Source organism: Populus euphratica, unplaced genomic scaffold (genome assembly GCF_000495115.2).
Source record: "Populus euphratica unplaced genomic scaffold, PopEup_1.0 scaffold41.1, whole genome shotgun sequence".
NCBI classification, from domain to species: domain Eukaryota; kingdom Viridiplantae; phylum Streptophyta; class Magnoliopsida; order Malpighiales; family Salicaceae; genus Populus; species Populus euphratica.
This window is the reverse complement of record NW_011499868.1, coordinates 1,590,480-1,607,069: the sequence shown is the minus strand read 5'-3', so window position 1 is coordinate 1,607,069 and position 16,590 is coordinate 1,590,480. Positions and strand designations below refer to the sequence as shown.

The window sequence follows — 16,590 nt, the reverse complement described above, 5'->3', positions numbered from 1 at the left end:
TATCAAAACACTTCCATTTTCATTTGTTTAGAAAAGGATTAACTAGTGCTGATCCGATCTGTGAGTTAATCTGTTCAATCCAAAGCCCGGATCTTAGACAGGGTCAACCCGTCTTCGAACTATTAAACCAGCAAAAAAAGAAAAAAGAAAAAATATTAAACCGTTGCTCTCTCTCTCTCTGATTGGATATCTCTTTCGCTTTCTATCTACAAAGGGTAAGCATTTGTATCCTCCCAAATCTCTCTCCATTTACAAAATACGCATTACTTAATTTCTCTTGCCTTTTTTGTTTTTTTTTACAAAATCAGATCTGTTAATTCAACCAGTGATTTGTGTTTTCCAGGTCAAGATCTAATCTCATATAATTAATTTAGTTGATGTTGTTCTTTCTTATGCAAAGTAATTTTAATTTTAGCTAGGGTTTCTACTTCACCAAATCAGATCGATTGTTTTTTTTTTTTCAGGCGATGGGAGAGAATGTGGGCAAGGGGAATGAGATGAAAATGATGTTTGATGATGAAGATTTTGGAGAGAGTCAGCAGCAGCTGCAGAAGATTGATCCTAGAAAAGCTCGGTTTCCGCATTGCATTGTGTGGACACCGCTTCCTGTCATATCATGGTTGATTCCCTTCATTGGCCATGTTGGTATCTGTAGAGAGGATGGAGTTATTCTGGATTTCGCTGGCCCTAATTTTGTTTGCGTTGATAATTTCACCTTCGGAGCTGTTGCTCGCTACATCCAGATCAACAAAGATAAGGTATAATTCTTGTTTATTGACCAATTACTTGCATTAATTTGGTGTTTTTAGCTCTGATTAATTTAAGCTGGAGGATATATTGTACAAAGATATGAATTGTTTGTGTTTAAGTGGATGATTACTTGTTTTTTTGAGCTCTTTTATGTAGTTAATAATCGTTGTGGGAAATTTTGGCAGGACTGTTCCATGTCTCTCCTTCCTACTGTATTCAACAATGGGGATCAATACGAGGATGAACCTGGTACAGATGCGTTGGCGTGGGATGATGCTATACGAAAGGGCACACAGGAATTCCAACATCACTCCTACAGCCTGTTCACTTGCAATTGCCACTCATTTGTTGCCAACAATTTGAACCGATTGGGGTTTCATTCTGGTGGGTGGAATGTGGTGAACCTTGCTGCTTTGATTTTCCTCAAGGGTCGTTGGGTGAGTACTGGAGCTATGGTGCGATCTTACTTGCCATTTGTTGTTGTATGTGGTTTTGGGCTCATATTTGGTGGTATGACCTTTATAACATTTTTGGCCTTCTTTACTTTCCTCCTTGTTGGTTGGTTTCTTCTTGGTACCTATTGTTTCAAGGATTTGATCCAGTTGTAGATTTTATTTTATTTTTTTGTTATTTGATCTTCTTCGTTTATTAGAACCCTAGTTCAGCAAACTTGAGTTGATTAATGTGTATACGTAATTGAAATTGTGAAAATATTATATGAAACCCAGCCAGATGTATTGAAGGTTTTGATAGTTCAATGCTTCTTTGGTACTATTTCCACTCTTGGTAGTCACGGATCTTCTTCTCCTTTGTCTAGAAAACAAGACTCTACTGCTTTCATGTGTAGTGAATCAACAAGTGATAATGAATGATTGCTTGTCTTGGTGGCTCTGGATTTGTTGAACTGACAAAGTCAGCTATTCAAAATTCTTATTTTGTGTTTGATGACAAGCTTTAACATACCCCTTCTCTTCTTGATAGCTAGTGAATGATTGCTTGTCCAGGTCGCTCTGGATTTGTTGAACTGATAAGTCAACTTGATGGCTATTCAAAATTCTTATTTTGTGTTTGATGATAAGCTTTAACGTACCCCTTTTCTTCTTGATAGCTAGTGAATGATTGCTTGTCTAGGTCGCTCTGGATTTGTTGAACTGACAAGCTAACTTGATGGCTATTCAAAATTCTTATTTTGTGTTTGATGATAAACTTTAAACATACCCCCTTCTCTTCATGATAGCTAGTCCACTTTCTTATTTTGTGTGCTTCAGAAATGTAGCAACCACTCCTCTTGTATCCACATAGTTTCATAGTAGGGGGGAATGTATTTCTCTTCCATCAGCTTTTTAGCATGAGCTTTCGAAATTGCTTCATATTCATAGCACACCCGTGTTATATTCTGTTGTTGAAAGAGCTGAAAGTAGATGCAGAGAACTTGTTAGGCCAATTAAAAGCAAAAGATGTAAAAAAAAACAAAAATGTTATCAGCAGGTAGATGTTAACACTGTCGTTGTCTTGGTTGCCTTTCCTTGGTTGCTGAGGTTTCAAGGACCAAGTTTGGTCCGCCATATCAATCGACCTTTCTGTCATGGGTCAATCGTGAGGCCAATTAGAGAAATTTGTGATGGAAATATCATGATTACATTTATTATATTAGTGAAAAGAAGACCTTGGATGGTGTCCTAGAACAAGAACACGAGGGATTGAAATGTGCTTGGATGTTGTGGGAAAGACGATAAATCTGAGAAACATGTTCTTGGATAGGGAACATATCTTCTCCATCTTAATTTTCTTCATCTTTAGAGTAACCTAAATTACTGAATAATTTTTAGGTGCGATTTCTTCAAATGGACAAGAACCAGCACTTGAATAATGTGAGAGAATCACGCATCACAATCTTTACAAGGCAAAATTCACGAGAGAAATTTATGGCGAGGAACATAAATATGGATCCACCTACCTATAACAATGAATATCGTTGTCTTTACTGGCAAAGCATTTTTCTTATACTGTTTATCTGTTTATAGATTTAAAAACTTTTTTGAAAAAAAATATTTTTTTTTTATTAATTTTAGATATTTTGATTGTTAATGTTAAAAAATCCTTGTGACAATTTGACGTGTCATTGGCTGCATTAGGCTACTGATATAGGATAAAAAGTACAAAAAATAAAAAATAAAAACGGTTTAGTAAAAAATATAAAATAAATTTGTATAATACATGTATGTATCATCTCGTTGTCTTAATCGTATCTTTTCTAAAATAGCAACCAAATACTATATTTAAATATATAATCAATCTATTTGACTTTCTCCCTTTGTTTTTATTTTATTTTATTTTATTGCCAAATCATTTGACTTTCTCTTTTGTTTTTTTATTTTATTTTATTTTATTATCAATATCATTTGACTTTCTCTCTTTGTTTTTTTATTTTATTACCCATATCATCCCAAAAACAGATTCCCTTTTATTCTCTACTCTACCTCCCAAATAAGCAAGAAAAGATTTCCTCAAGAAAATCGTAAATAATAGACCTTCGGTGTTTATTGTTTTAGGTTCGACCCAAGAAATTTTTTTTAAATACATTAAATAAATACTTTTTAATTAAAAATATTTTTACAAAACATATTTTACACTGTATTACCACCATGCATCAATAACAAATCAAACCAACCAAAATTGAATTTAATTGGAAAGTAAATAAACAGAATTTATGATTAAGAAAAACAATATAATATCATCCGAAAGAATTAATCAATTGGCATTTAACACCAGCCAAGATTACGTATGACGTCAGAAACATTAAATCAAACCCCTATTAGCCGTCAAATTAGATTTATTTTCGTAATTTAACAAATCCAACGGCCACAAATTAATCAAGATCAAAACAAATCCTCTTAAACACCCTCAAATTAGTGAGTTATCTTTCCACGTTGCATGAATTTCTCTTAATCCTTATCAAAATGGCAAACATGTAATATAACTAAAAGGAAGCCCTCTTTTCAACCGCTTCTGTGTATTTAAAGCAACGTAAGAAAAAGAGAAATAACAGGGGCAAAACTAAGGCAAAGAAAGCGTAATCTCTCAGTCTGTTGCCTTTGAAAGTCTGTAGAGAGTTCGAGAAATGGCAGCTGAAGATGGACAAGTGATCGGGTGCCACACTGTTGAGGCGTGGGACGAGCAGTTGCAGAGAGGAAATGAATCTAAGAAGCTGGTATTGTTTTTTGCGTTCTTTTTTGTATTTTAGGGGGTTGATTTGTGATGTGATTTTGATTACCGTTCTTGTAATTCATGTTACTGGGTTTTTTTCTTGTGTGTCTTCTTATTGGGATTTCGTTGGTTCTGATATGATATAAAATAGATTTGCTCTGTTTTGGCCTCTGTTTATACTATGTTTACAGTTTGTGCTTAGATTGGATTTGATTGATTCATTGTTTGTGATTTGGTAATTCGGCTTTGATCTCTTACTGGGGTTTGCATATGTTTTCTTTTACATAAAGAAAAGGGCTATAATCGACGTAGCTTGGGCGAGGACAAGGTCTTTTGAGAGATAATGAAGTTTATTTTTTGGAGCAAAAACATACTTCCTTTGAATTGAAAATGATTTTGTGTTTTTTGATTGGTGGTTTTTTTTTATAGTTACATGTGATTTTCTTTGTTGGGTTCTGATTTTCGGCAACCTTGGAAAACTATTTGTCTAAGATGGGCTCCACTAGTGGACTGGCTGTCTTTACTCTTTAGGGACCAAAGCATTGAAGGCTCTTAATCTTGGATGATGAGTGGTTGCTGGTGGGGTCTCCTGGGATTAGATTGGTTTTTCTACTAGTGGAATGTTTGAATGAGTATTTTTATCTGTCAAGAATAAAACAAAGATGCGCTTGTTTATGTTTCTATGAGAGAGACGTTATTGTGTTTTCCTTAAACAAAGTGGCTTGCTTAATTCACAAAGTATTTTGATAATTAACTTATCAAGCTTTTTTGGCCAAGTTTTTCCTTTTGTAGAGAGAGTAACAATATGTCTATTTGGCTTGTGTTTCTACTGCATAGATTTAGCTCTGTGGTTGATGCAGGTGGTGATTGATTTCGCTGCTTCATGGTGTGGTCCGTGCCGTGTCATTGCTCCTTTCCTGGCTGAGCTGGCTAGGAAACTTCCCGATGTTATCTTCCTTAAGGTTGATGTTGATGAATTGAAGGTAATTTTAATCAAATCATTGTGTTCAGTTTCTGATGCTGAAGTTGTGAGGTTAGGATTTGATGGGTGGATTTTTTTTATTTTTTATTTTTTTTGCAGACTGTCGCTCAGGATTGGGCTGTGGAGGCAATGCCAACTTTCATGTTCCTGAAAGAGGGGAAGATTGTGGACAAAGTTGTGGGAGCAAGGAAGGATGAACTGCAGCAGGCTATAGCAAAGCACACAGCTCCTGCTGCTGCTACTGCTTCTGCTTGAAGCTGATGAATTTGGTTATCGTTTTTTGATATATGCTATTAGAAATATGGATTCTGAAGCTTGGTTTTTATCTTTTGCTTGAATGGTGAACTATCAATGGTTTTTGCTATGGCATGAATCCATGTGTTCAACCGATGCTTGTTTTATGAAATATAATCTTTTACAGTTATCCCAGTTGCATTTAAGTGCAGCTGCTCAACTCTCATTGCCATGAACATTTATTTCTGGATTTCTTTTTGGCAGTTCACTAGATTCATGAGATCCAATTTATGTGGGGAGGACTTGGGAACATCATGAGTGGTGTTGTTGGGTATGATGCCACATTACAGTTGGCTCCTGGAGATGTGATCTTTGAAATCAATTGTAGATAGAATGTCCTCAAGGTTTCCTTAAAATGCTCAATGCCCTTTTGATTTTAATCCCCCAACCAAAAAGAGAATAAACGAGAAAGCTAAAGGAAGAAGAATAGCTTTCTACAGTATGGAACTGCTTTGAGCACAGGAAATTTGAGTTGGGTAGGCAAAGCAGTAACCTTTTGTTTCGTTTATGGTAGATTCTTACGGGCCAACTCTAGAAACGCCGACAACTCACTCGCTACATAACTCCAAATCAAATATTCCATTCTGCTTCAATCTGCATTCTGTGCTGCAATTTTTCCACAGTAGCACTTGACCTTTAGTAGTTTCTGAAGAAAGAGGCTGTCCATGAGTGAGGAACTGCAGAATGTGTTTTGCAATAGAGTGAGAAGTACCTATTTCTTTCCTTGCCGATGCCGTGGATTTCTTGTTATCATTTGAGAGGTTGGAGTTTTAGGAGACTTGAAAGGCCACCTGATGATGCTTGGTACTGAAAAGGAAACTCTTAAAATTGAGAGAGTTTATCTGGGGTGTGATTGAGAATAGTTAAGTGTTTGGAATGGTGAATCCATTAGCCTGTGGTGAGATTGCAAGCATTTCTAGTCGGAGGTTATCATGAGCAAATCATCACAGAAACTGGTATCTCTTATGCTAGGGTAGCTGAAATTATTAAAAATTGGGATAGGTTCTGTTCCAGTCGTAGATCAAATGCAATGGTGGAAATTCAAGGAACCATATGTGGTACCATGTTTCTTGATCCTCGGAACTGTGACATGGCAGCGTGGAAGTCTAGTCCTGACAGGAATTTTTCTACAAAAAGTGCTTGGGACTATACTAGGAAGAAAGATGCAAGAATTAAGTGGCATAACTGTTTCAAGGAACTCCAGACATCCCCTGACAGTTTTATTGTATGGATTGTGGTACACAACAGGCTCTCTCCGCAAGGGTTTTGGCAAATTCTTATTTTGGCTCTGCTGATGAAGATAGAGACTCACTTTTTTTTTGCCTCCCTTTATTCCTCGGAAGCTTTGGCAAAATAGGGTTGCAGATTTGCGGGGTTTCCTTTTCCAGGGTTGTTCGAGGATGGTTGTTTGAGATTGGTTGGGCCAAAAAGAAACTTTAAGGTTATCCTAACTCGCATATGGTTTGTCAGATTGTAAAATATAATTCACGAATTGGGAGAGGCTTTATTGAAGCCAAAATCCTCTGATTCTTGCAGCAAGCGATATTTTGACAGCTTGCAATAGGGATCATCTTCCAGTTGCATTGATCAGTGAAAATTTATTATTTCATTAAGAACAAAAAGGGAGAGACCCATTGTTCAAATGCAAAGATTAGTTCCATAAGCCCCAAGTTTCGGGAAAACACGGTTGCACCTGCCACTTCTTCGCTTGCTTTGACTGAGTTTTGAACACTCCACAGACCTCAAATGATGGCCAGAATTTGAAGGGGAGCCAAATGATGCCCATAGGGAAGGGGAGCCAAAGAAACTGAGTATAGAGTAGCATCCTGAGGAAACCAACTATAGAGTAGCATAAAATTCTGGCCAAGTGTAATGAAATTGAGCCGGCAGAATGATCTTTCAAATTCAAGGAGGAACTACACAAACAATGGTCATACTAGGATCCGCTCCCAACATGAAAACATACCTGGGGTTTGATTTTTCCCCGCTTAATACAAACACAAGATAAATCACACCACTAGAAACACTTCCTTCTCCCAGTGCCCTCAACCACTTAAAAAGGTGGAGGACTGGGGCTTGAAATTCACCATAGGCCTCAAATTGCAGTGCCTGGGAATTTTCAAACTCACCTATCTAAGGATTGACTAATTTACAGTAGTTCATAAACCAAATTAAATTACGCACTAATTTGCCTTGAGCAACAAACACCCTTGCCACAGCCTCCCAGTTTGAAAGACTGCAGCATCTTACCTATCCAACTAAACAACCTCTTGCTGTACTCGTAGTGTCTCGTACTATTGTTCTTCCTTGCTTTTCTTGCAGGTAATGTGTTGTTAAATTATTAGTTGCAGTATAAATAAGGGACCTTGTTCTTCACGTAATTAACCCCTCCAATTGGTAGGGGCACAAACAGCTTCGACTGACAACTTCTTCATTACATTTGGGCATGGATCTTGGCCAAAGTTACTGTTGGATATGGTAACGGCACATCTCTGCTTCCCTATACATTTCTGTGAAAAAAGAAACGAGCACGATGAAAAAAATTAATTAAGCAAGGATGCTAAGAGATTATAAAACAAGAGTAATGTTGCATACCTTCTCTAGGATGGCATAAGAGGTAGAAGCATGGCAAGCTCCTTGCTGATAACTTCCACAAGTTCCTAAAGGAGTTCCAAAGCTTGCAAATTTTATGGAAGTGATGGATTGGCCTACACTACACCGAAGGTGAACCTTGGGGTTGTGGAACTCTTCAGCTCTACCATAGCTTTCAATTTGCCAGTTCTTAATAGTTGGGTGGAATTCAGAGACCTCAGCACAAACACTGGCCAGTGATCTCTTCACAAGAGAAATTCTTGAAGGATCCCCTCCAAGTTCCTCAAAAACAACCAAGAGATTATTGGTTGGCTTCAACCAAGACCGAGGAACATGGTACCTGGAAAATGAAGCTTGTCAGAGACAATAAACAGGATGTTTTTCTTTTTCTTTTCTTTTCTTTTTTTTTTTTTTTGGGGGGGGGGGGTTGTTGGGCTTAGGTTTTTTGAGTTCTATGAATATTTCAGCATGTCTCCGTAGTAGAAGCAGAATTTACCATCTTTGAGTGGGCTGGCCGCACCCAAGCTGACATTTTGTAGGACGGAATGTTCCAGCATAACTGCATCCATTGCAATTACCACTAGCATATGCAGTCCAGTATCTTCCTATGCTTTGCCCATTAATCCATATTTGACCCTTTCCCATACCTTCCATGTCCAAAGCCAACGGCTCATCTCCTTCAGGTGCATTGAAATATGCCTGTAAAGTTTATAGATTAAGTCAAATTCTCCAAACAAATGACCCGTTTTCTTCAGCAACCTAAGTTGCACTCCCCTTGTATTTATACCTTATGCCATGTCAATGGCTGAGGTCTTTGTGCAGCTAAAGATGATTGCATCCACTCAACAGAGGTAACACTATCTGGAGAGAGAAGATTCATGGCTTCTCCTTTCAGGCCAACCTGTCGTAAAGAAAGCAGTGAGGGAATAGTTCATTAAATTAACAATAAATTGATGAGTGTTAAGCAGTCAGGAGTACTCAACCTGGTAGGTCCATTTTTGCCAAGACAAGTCCCATTTTCCCTGGTCAAGTCCATGCAGTGCAACTGGACCAAGGATACCAGTGTTCCAGGACTCATAGTGTCCACCCACATTCTTCATTGACAACAAACAAAAACATTATCAGTAACTTAATAAACAGAAGGCATCGTGTCACTGGTTCACTACCCAGATTAAAGATGAATAATATCTTAGTCACAGGGTTTTCAACATCCCAGGTAATAATCTTGAAAACTTGGCGTGGTGCATATTGATAGGAATGTGCTCTGACCTAAAGTATATAGGCTTAGGCAATTCAATAAAAAGTACAAAAAAGAACACTCATGTTTCATGATAGGCTAAGCCTTTAATAGATTTTGTTGATTGATTTTTTATGTTCCCTTAGAAGAGAGCAATATAGTGAGTGGGCAAAGGAATCCCAGCTTCAAACAAGCATTTGTCAACAGCTCTGTTAAATTTCAGCAACTGTTCATCAAATAGCCAATTTCAGCTGTTTGAACTTATATCCCGCTCATAGTCTTAACACCGTATGAACTAAAACACCAAAATATACACAAATGTAGACCAGTGAAACTAACCGGCAATCCAACAGCAACACTCAGTAATGCAATTCTGTTTGTCCCAGGGCGCAGATTGACCTTCCCAGTATAAGTAAACCTCCTGTTTTCTCTCGTCCCAAAAGCAGAACCTATATGATGCATATTTAACTTAGTAATTGCTAATCAGCTAAAAGACAATCTGTGAATGATGCAATTTATGCACATACCTGAAAGCTGTCCATTAATAAAGATATGCACAGCATGGCCTGTTGATTGAACAATGAGAGTTGGGAGTTCCCCTCCATGCAGGAAGGATTCGGATGATCCAATATCAACACTGTAAGAATACGTTGAAAAGTGCAAGGTTAATTATAACATCCAGATATGAAATGTCTACATCTTAAGGTCACTGGGGGGCACATATTGGAGGATCACAGAGGAACTTTTAATACAACCAGCTGTCTTACCTAGTCATGTACCACAGATAATCACTGGCATCCCTTGTGACATTTATCTGCTCCAAGAGACCAGCAGTTGTGAATGTTGAGCTGTCATCCAGAGAGGAAATATCCTCATCATAACTCTCCCATGAAAATATCCCATTTGTAGGCAACATTTCCATTTGAGATGTTTGAACTCCAACCTAAAAAAGGACCATCGTATTTAGTTTTCTCACACCTACTTTATGCTATATAACTGAAGATGTTTTTTTTTTGGAAGGAGGGATGGTAGATTGCCCCTCTGGAAATTGTTTATAACAAGTTAGGAGGAAATTCATTACCTTAGCAGTATTAAAGACCACATTTCTGCAGTCAGGAAGGATGCTGATGGACCAAGGAGGCAAGTTATAGTGCATGTTGTTAAACAACACCCTTGCAGCAGATTTTGTATCATAGTTTGCAAGAAAAGCTGCACAATCGCCTGATTCTGTAGAGTAAACATGAACCTGCAAATACCAAATATTGACAGAAATCAATACACGGTACCGGATAAGAGGACTTCCAGAGCGAGAGGAGACTCAGAACAGGAGGAAACCTGTTGATAGGTTCCTAATTGAGTGACAATGGGATCGACAGAAACTAAAGCTCGCTCACACATCTTAATTGATCTATGTAGCTCCTTTAGATGGCCATACTTTGGTTGCCTGATCAAACCTATCAAATTTACGAAGTCAAAATGGTTAGGAATCCATGATGGTAGCTAATGTGCTTAAAGACTATCAACATGATACAATTTTATTCCTAAAGCTTGGATTTTTTTTAAGTCAAGTTATATTGTTGTGGAGTATAGATGAAGGGTTGATGAGTCCCCAACCCTTTGAATGTAACCGTATCACTCAAATCCTTACCATATTCATCTATTGGAGCATCGTAGTCATAGCTGGTGGTGATGAAAGGCCCTCCAGCACTGCGGCCAAAGTTGGTACCTCCATGGTACTGTTTCACAGAACACATAGGAAATCAGTCTCTCGAGAACAGAATTTACAATCCAGCAATTTTATGTACTGAGTAGGTTAAGAAAAAGGAAATGACCATGTAGTAATTAATGAAGGATCCTCCTTTCTGGATGAATTTAGCAACTGCAAATGCCAAATCTTGAACAGGACGCTGGTGAATTGTACCACCAAACTCTGAGAACCTTCACGGTTTAATTGAGGAGAAGAAAATTGGGTGAAATATACCAAACCATTGTAAATTGTGAATCTGATATAGCAAAGCTAAAAGAAGCAATGTGCATACCATCCACTCCAGGCCTCTGTCCAGATTGTCGGCTTGTAAGGCTTGTTAGGAGCAAACGAATCACAGTAAAAACCATTGCATGTGTTTATCTGTCAGTGGAAAATGCAGACTTGTGACTTTTTGTAGGAGTATCAACTCAGAGAGAGAATAAAATGAGAACTAAACCAAGATCTTCTGTTAGGTAAGTGCAAGGCTACTTACCACTGGATCTGGGGCATCATCTTCCTTGCACATCACCCAGGGAACTCCAGTTCCTGTTTGTATGGCCATATTTGCAGCCCATGTCATATAATTATAACCAGCAGCACCAAATAACTTACTTTGTACGCCATACTCATTCTCAATCTGCAGAGCCATGGGAAGCAGAAAATGAAAAACAAAAGATAATAAACACTGCAATGTACTACATGTCGAAGAGTAAATAACATATAGCATTTTACAAGATTTCTTCCTTTTTTTCTTTTTAAACCATAAAATCATTAGCAATTTGTTGTCATTTCAACGCATCGAAGAGTTTAGTTGCATAATTTGGCAACAAAAAATGAGACAAGAAGCCAAAATTGGAGAGAAAAAAAGAAGCCAAAGAGGCAAAGAACACAAACCTGTGAGAGTATAATTGGGCCACCCTGGGATTCAAACAAATTTTCAGCCTTCATTAATCCGACAATCTTCTCAGTGAACCCTTTCATTGCCCTCTGCAACAGTATATGAGCACAAGATTTGCTTATTGTTCACTAATTCTGGTTTTACTTGCCATGCATCTTGATTCAAGTACCCAAACTACATAAAAAAAGAGGAGACAAAAACCTTGAAAGGCTCGTTGTCTGTTCTAAAGCTGATGCCTGGAACATACTTTAGCCAAACAGGAAACCCTCTGCATATAACGCATTAGTGAATTTAGCAAAAATGAAAATTGTATTCACAAATTAGCACCTACATTGGACAAAAGAAACCGAAAAGCCTTCAAATTGCGGAGCAAACACAATGGGAGAAGAATCAGTTAGATCCAGAGAAAGAGAAGAAGTGGTAAGTACCCAAAATTCCATTCTGCACAAACATAAGGTCCAATGCGGAGATGGGCATAGAGGCCAGCTCTCTGTATTGTCTTCATGAACCTCACAATATCATACCTCCCTTCAAAGTGGTACTGTAACAATGCACACAATGCAAGAAATCAAGAGAAACCAAAGCAAAAACCAAAGAGATAAAACCAGGTGGAGTAAAAAGGTAAGTACATTTCCAGGAGTAGGCTCATGCACATTCCAAAACACATATGTCTCAATCACATCAATCCCTCCATCTTTTGCCTTCTGTATCAGATCTTCCCACATCTACCACAACCCAACATTTTCCAAGAAAATTAGACACCCGTCAAAAACACAAAGCAAATTACACAAAAACACTACGAATGAAAGGAAGAAATCAAAAGGATTAGCTTACATCAGGAGTGCTTCTTGGGTAGTGAATAGAACCAGAGAAAAGAATTCTTCTTTGGCCATTAATCATGATTGCCTTTCTATCATAAGTCACACTACACTGGATCAACTCAGAACATCCCAAAAACACAACCAACAATACAAAACAACACAACTTGTAAACTGAGTTAGTTCCCATTTTTCTTGTTTCGCTTCACCTCCCTCCTCTATCCACCTCAGTAGCCAAAGAATGAAAGCAGAAAGAGAGAGAAAGAAAAGAGAAGGGGAAAAGGTTTCTATTGTTGTGGTCTACTTGGTCTATTGTGAAGCCATTACTGCTTTAGAGACCACAATTTCACAGGTTTCAGACACTCAAGCTTTTAGCAGAACCATTTATATATAGAGAGAGAGAGAGAGAGGTGGGGGGGGCACAAACTACAAACTGTATATGCAGTGTGTGTATACAGCTGGCTATTTCACTTACAGTTCACATGCGTCAAGAGTCATCATCAGTGCGTGACTGTGAGCTACTAAAAAGTAGCAGCAAGTAAAAATTAAAGAAAATAAATAAATAAAAACCTGACAATATAAAAGGAAATACAGTCAACAGTAAAACCAGGAGTCTTTTATGCACTTTTCGCCTTTCTTTAACTTATTAGATTAGAGACCAGAACAGCATTGTTGGCGATTGCTTAGCACGCGTTAACATAAACTAGTAAGAACCAAAGAGTTAAAGTGTACTTTGGTTGGTTAGTATTCCAGTATCTTAAAATCTTGTTTGTAATATTCAATTATTCCACAAGACATAATTTTTTTTCTTTCGTTTCTCTGTTGCCCTCATAAATCACGCCATATATTTATTTCATTGATTTAACAAGCATCGCCTCACCTTAACAATTGATATTCAAATACTTCTTGCATTGTTTCAGACATGGTTCTTGAGTTTTTGTACCTCATTCACTCTTTATGCAGACTCCGATTAGTGTTATGAGATATAGAAAGTAGAAATAAAGAATTTATATCTTTATCTAAAAATAAAGATTCATTGCATGACATACTTTTAATCATGAAATACTAACTAAACTTAAGATCTACTAAGATTAAACACAGCTAGAGATTCTGCACCCCCAGTTGTCACTTGCAGATCCCAATTGGTAAAGAATTGATGGGTTTGACCAGTGATTGTCAGTGTGGAGTAGGGGTGATACGGTAAAGAAACTAAAAGGTTGATGAGATAGCATACAAAAAGATGCCAAATTTGCTGCTTTTGTCTTGGAGGGTCCTTAATTCCTTTAGGACCCGCAGTAAGCCCTTCCATGTGAGCCAAGAACCATCCTCCCATACTCTTTTTCATCTTTTTTTTTTTTTTCTAAGCCACACTTCTTGCTTGCCAACTTTTCCAGTCTCCACATCTTTCCTTCAGTAGATCTCTGCCATTTCTGTTCTCAAGAACTTAACCAGACAACAACCACTACCTGCCATTCAAAAACCAGGCTTGCAAACAATTCTTGCCGATTCATTTATTTCCTAAACTTGACCCTTGTGTGCTATATTTATTGACCTTAAAGAACTTACAAAAATTTTGTTCCACCGAATGTGCAGTTTCTAGACCCTTGCTTCTTGCATTGTAAAAATCAGCATAATGCTTCATGTTTCAACAATCCAAAGATGTATATAGTAAATTTTGGAATTCTATTTTGTCAATTTTTGCTACTAGAATGTTTCGAGGAATTAGGGGTGTTTGGAACTCCAGTTACAGCGAAAGATTTTGAATTTAGTTTTAAATTATTAATCTTTTTATATTTTTAAACTTATAGCAAAAAAATAAATTTTAAAAAATATATATTATTTAAATATATTTACAAACAAAAATTACTTTTAATCTTAAAAACAAATTAATCTTGCAGATGGGATGCTTAATTTGACCAAAACCGCATCAATTTCAGTGCAACGAGGCATCCTCATAATTCATGACGAAAGCATTTCTTGATTTGACACCAATCTAGAACATGATCTTCAATGTGGCAGGGACAGGTTTGCTGAATAAGCATTTTTTTTTTTTTTTTGTTAACTGGAGCATATTTCATCCAGAGAAAAAGTAAAAACTGAAGCATCATTGTTGGACTTGGAAAAAACAGTCGACGGCAACCAGTTCTTGCCTGGCGGCAGAAGGATTCTTGCCTGTAAATCTTGACTCCCTGTTAATAAAACAAAGAAGGAAGGAAAACATTACAGCTACAGCCAACTTGATGTAGAGATGTGTGGAGATTCAAAGACATGTGTCTTCTGTTCGTATTTTCAAAGCTTGCCCATTTTAATGATCATCTGTCCATGTGCTACTTAATCCAACTAATGCTAATCAATATAATTAATCAATTTAGGTACATGGTCATGATCTTTGTGTTAGACAGCCCCACATGACATATGTTTATGTTCAATAGGCTAAGGAAATTAGTGTAACGTGTGGGTGCGGCTTTCATTTCAATCTTTGTTCTTTCTTGTTTGTCTTTCATTTCAATGGCGTGAATGATGGAAGAAAGTGTGAGGAAACCCTAAAACACTGGGGCCCTAGTTGCATTCCGCTTAATCTGACCACTAACTTGATTCTGGTCACCCACTCCATACCGCAGATATCGCATTTCTTTATGTTAATTAATAATATTTGGGTCAATGTTCATGTCAGGTATTTATCATTCGGCAATTTACATAAACTTTTCTTAATCTATTTTTAATGGAGCGGAGAAAACACTTATTGAGTGACAAGATTTTGTTTGCTCAGAAGGGTGCAGCCCTGCCTGGTTTGCCTTAATTCCCAGGCGCCTCAGAACCCTGGCTGGTTAATTACAGTAAACTTGCAAGTAATTAGGCTTGGAATTGTAGTTGAGCGGCCTGAACTTGATTACCCTGTCGGGGAGTCATTTAGCACTCCAAATTACACGACAATGGCCATAGTTTCGATGGCCCTGTGCACCATTCACGATCAGGGTCCTGCCATTCATTTCGAAGCACAATGAAGCAATCTTCATGTCATTGTCAGGTTTTCAAAAGACATCTCATGTGACCCTCCTCCTCCGTCTTCTTCCTCTTCTACCCAAATTGCAATGACAAGTTATGCTTGAGTTGAGTAAAGGTAACAAATTCGACGCGTGCTTCTGCATAAATGATGGAGAGAACCTCTTCTTACCAAGACAGATTCTTCCGTCCATAGTTTGGAAACCAGCATAGTCTGGTAAGTTAACCTGAATTTAAGCTATCCAGAACTGGAATCAAGTTCAATTAAAGAAAAAAAAAATAATATAATCTGATTGCTTGGTAACTTGATTGATTGGAGACGATTTAATTAAACAATTTTATTAAATATTTAGTTGTAACTTGTTGATTTTTATTTTTTTATTAAAATAATATTATTTTAATTTAAAAACATAATCCAAACAATCTAATAACCTGATTAAAATTCAATAACCTGATAAAAATCTAAAACCTAAACTTTGAAGCAGACCGAACACTAAACCGGCTATAAAAACTATACTAACATCACAGATAAAATCTTCCCTAGCTGCCCTCTCTACAGAGACATCCTTGTCATCATTTTGTCCATAAAAGATGGTCGTGTCTCCATCTTCACAAGTACAGGGAGGGAAACAGCATCTCATTGTGAATATAATGCCGCGACTAGTCTTCTTTTTTTTAAAAAAAAATATTTATTTATGTAGCCTCAGAACTTGAATAAAAAAAAACAAACTTTTTAATTCTAAACTTTTATTACTAAACCACCAACTACATAATTTTTCAAAAACCTTTTGTTTTCATATAATGTTTTTGGAACGGATAGATTATTATTTTACACTGGGATTACATTTATATCGTTAAATAAAGCATACATCCATAAAATCTTCATGGTTTTTTCTAAAATTACAGGGTGAATTGCAATCATGCTTGCCGTTTTGGCCAAGCTTATAAAGGTACGACCACCTACCTCCGCCGTGTCTACATAAATCCTGGGGACCAGTGGTTGTAGTTAACTTTGGTAGTTAGTAGCTTACATGCTGAGAGGGAGAAGTGTGGGATTCCTGT

The 16,590-nt window shown here is 37.2% G+C and overlaps 3 protein-coding genes across 5 annotated transcripts; 2 read left to right on the top strand and 1 right to left on the bottom strand.

Annotated features, from left to right (window-relative positions):
- Positions 1 to 100: 100 nt before the first annotated feature.
- On the top strand, positions 101 to 1,510 carry RTH (RTE1-homolog). Of its 3 annotated transcripts, none has more exons than XM_011027584.1 (3): positions 101 to 215; positions 465 to 758; positions 936 to 1,510. In XM_011027584.1, exons 2-3 carry the CDS (start codon positions 468 to 470, stop codon positions 1,356 to 1,358), a joined length of 714 nt encoding a protein of 237 aa, XP_011025886.1. In that variant the 5' UTR covers positions 101 to 215; positions 465 to 467; the 3' UTR covers positions 1,359 to 1,510. The 3 variants fall into 3 exon arrangements, with proteins under 3 accessions (XP_011025886.1, XP_011025883.1, XP_011025885.1); XM_011027581.1 differs by lacking the exon at positions 101 to 215 and adding an exon at positions 225 to 343; XM_011027583.1 differs by lacking the exon at positions 101 to 215 and having other exon boundaries at positions 226 to 758.
- A 2,277-nt stretch (positions 1,511 to 3,787) lies between these two features.
- Positions 3,788 to 5,393, top strand: TRX1 (thioredoxin H-type 1). The gene is made up of 3 exons (XM_011027580.1): positions 3,788 to 3,961; positions 4,818 to 4,940; positions 5,039 to 5,393. The coding sequence occupies exons 1-3, from the start codon at positions 3,872 to 3,874 to the stop codon at positions 5,192 to 5,194; spliced, it is 369 nt and encodes a 122-aa protein (XP_011025882.1). The 5' UTR covers positions 3,788 to 3,871; the 3' UTR covers positions 5,195 to 5,393.
- A 1,682-nt stretch (positions 5,394 to 7,075) lies between these two features.
- On the bottom strand, positions 7,076 to 12,901 carry BGAL3 (beta-galactosidase 3). Its single transcript, XM_011027576.1, has 19 exons — positions 12,542 to 12,901; positions 12,337 to 12,432; positions 12,136 to 12,248; positions 11,909 to 11,975; positions 11,704 to 11,796; positions 11,303 to 11,446; positions 11,102 to 11,190; positions 10,895 to 11,000; positions 10,711 to 10,798; positions 10,398 to 10,516; positions 10,144 to 10,308; positions 9,830 to 10,005; positions 9,590 to 9,699; positions 9,402 to 9,511; positions 8,809 to 8,919; positions 8,613 to 8,726; positions 8,322 to 8,524; positions 7,829 to 8,165; positions 7,076 to 7,743 (listed from the first exon to the last, which is right to left on the bottom strand). Exons 1-19 carry the CDS (start codon positions 12,713 to 12,715, stop codon positions 7,615 to 7,617), a joined length of 2,544 nt encoding a protein of 847 aa, XP_011025878.1. The 5' UTR covers positions 12,716 to 12,901; the 3' UTR covers positions 7,076 to 7,614.
- Between the last annotated feature and the right edge of the window lie 3,689 nt (positions 12,902 to 16,590).

What these genes read in the sequence shown, in the direction of transcription:
- BGAL3 (XM_011027576.1), bottom strand. Translation starts at nt 12,715, where the DNA reads ATGGGAACTAACTCAGTTTACAAGTTGTGTTGTTTTGTATTGTTGGTT. An exon ending in CCTTCATTAATTACTACATG is followed by an intron (nt 10,799 to 10,894) that starts GTCATTTCCTTT and finishes TCTGTGAAACAG; the next exon opens with TACCATGGAGGTACCAACTT. An exon ending in TGGTCTTTAATACTGCTAAG is followed by an intron (nt 10,006 to 10,143) that starts GTAATGAATTTC and finishes GTCCTTTTTTAG; the next exon opens with GTTGGAGTTCAAACATCTCA.
- TRX1 (XM_011027580.1), top strand. Translation starts at nt 3,872, where the DNA reads ATGGCAGCTGAAGATGGACAAGTGATCGGGTGCCACACTGTTGAGGCG. An exon ending in GAAATGAATCTAAGAAGCTG is followed by an intron (nt 3,962 to 4,817) that starts GTATTGTTTTTT and finishes TGGTTGATGCAG; the next exon opens with GTGGTGATTGATTTCGCTGC. An exon ending in TTGATGTTGATGAATTGAAG is followed by an intron (nt 4,941 to 5,038) that starts GTAATTTTAATC and finishes TTTTTTTTGCAG; the next exon opens with ACTGTCGCTCAGGATTGGGC.
- RTH (XM_011027584.1), top strand. Translation starts at nt 468, where the DNA reads ATGGGAGAGAATGTGGGCAAGGGGAATGAGATGAAAATGATGTTTGAT. An exon ending in TCCAGATCAACAAAGATAAG is followed by an intron (nt 759 to 935) that starts GTATAATTCTTG and finishes AAATTTTGGCAG; the next exon opens with GACTGTTCCATGTCTCTCCT.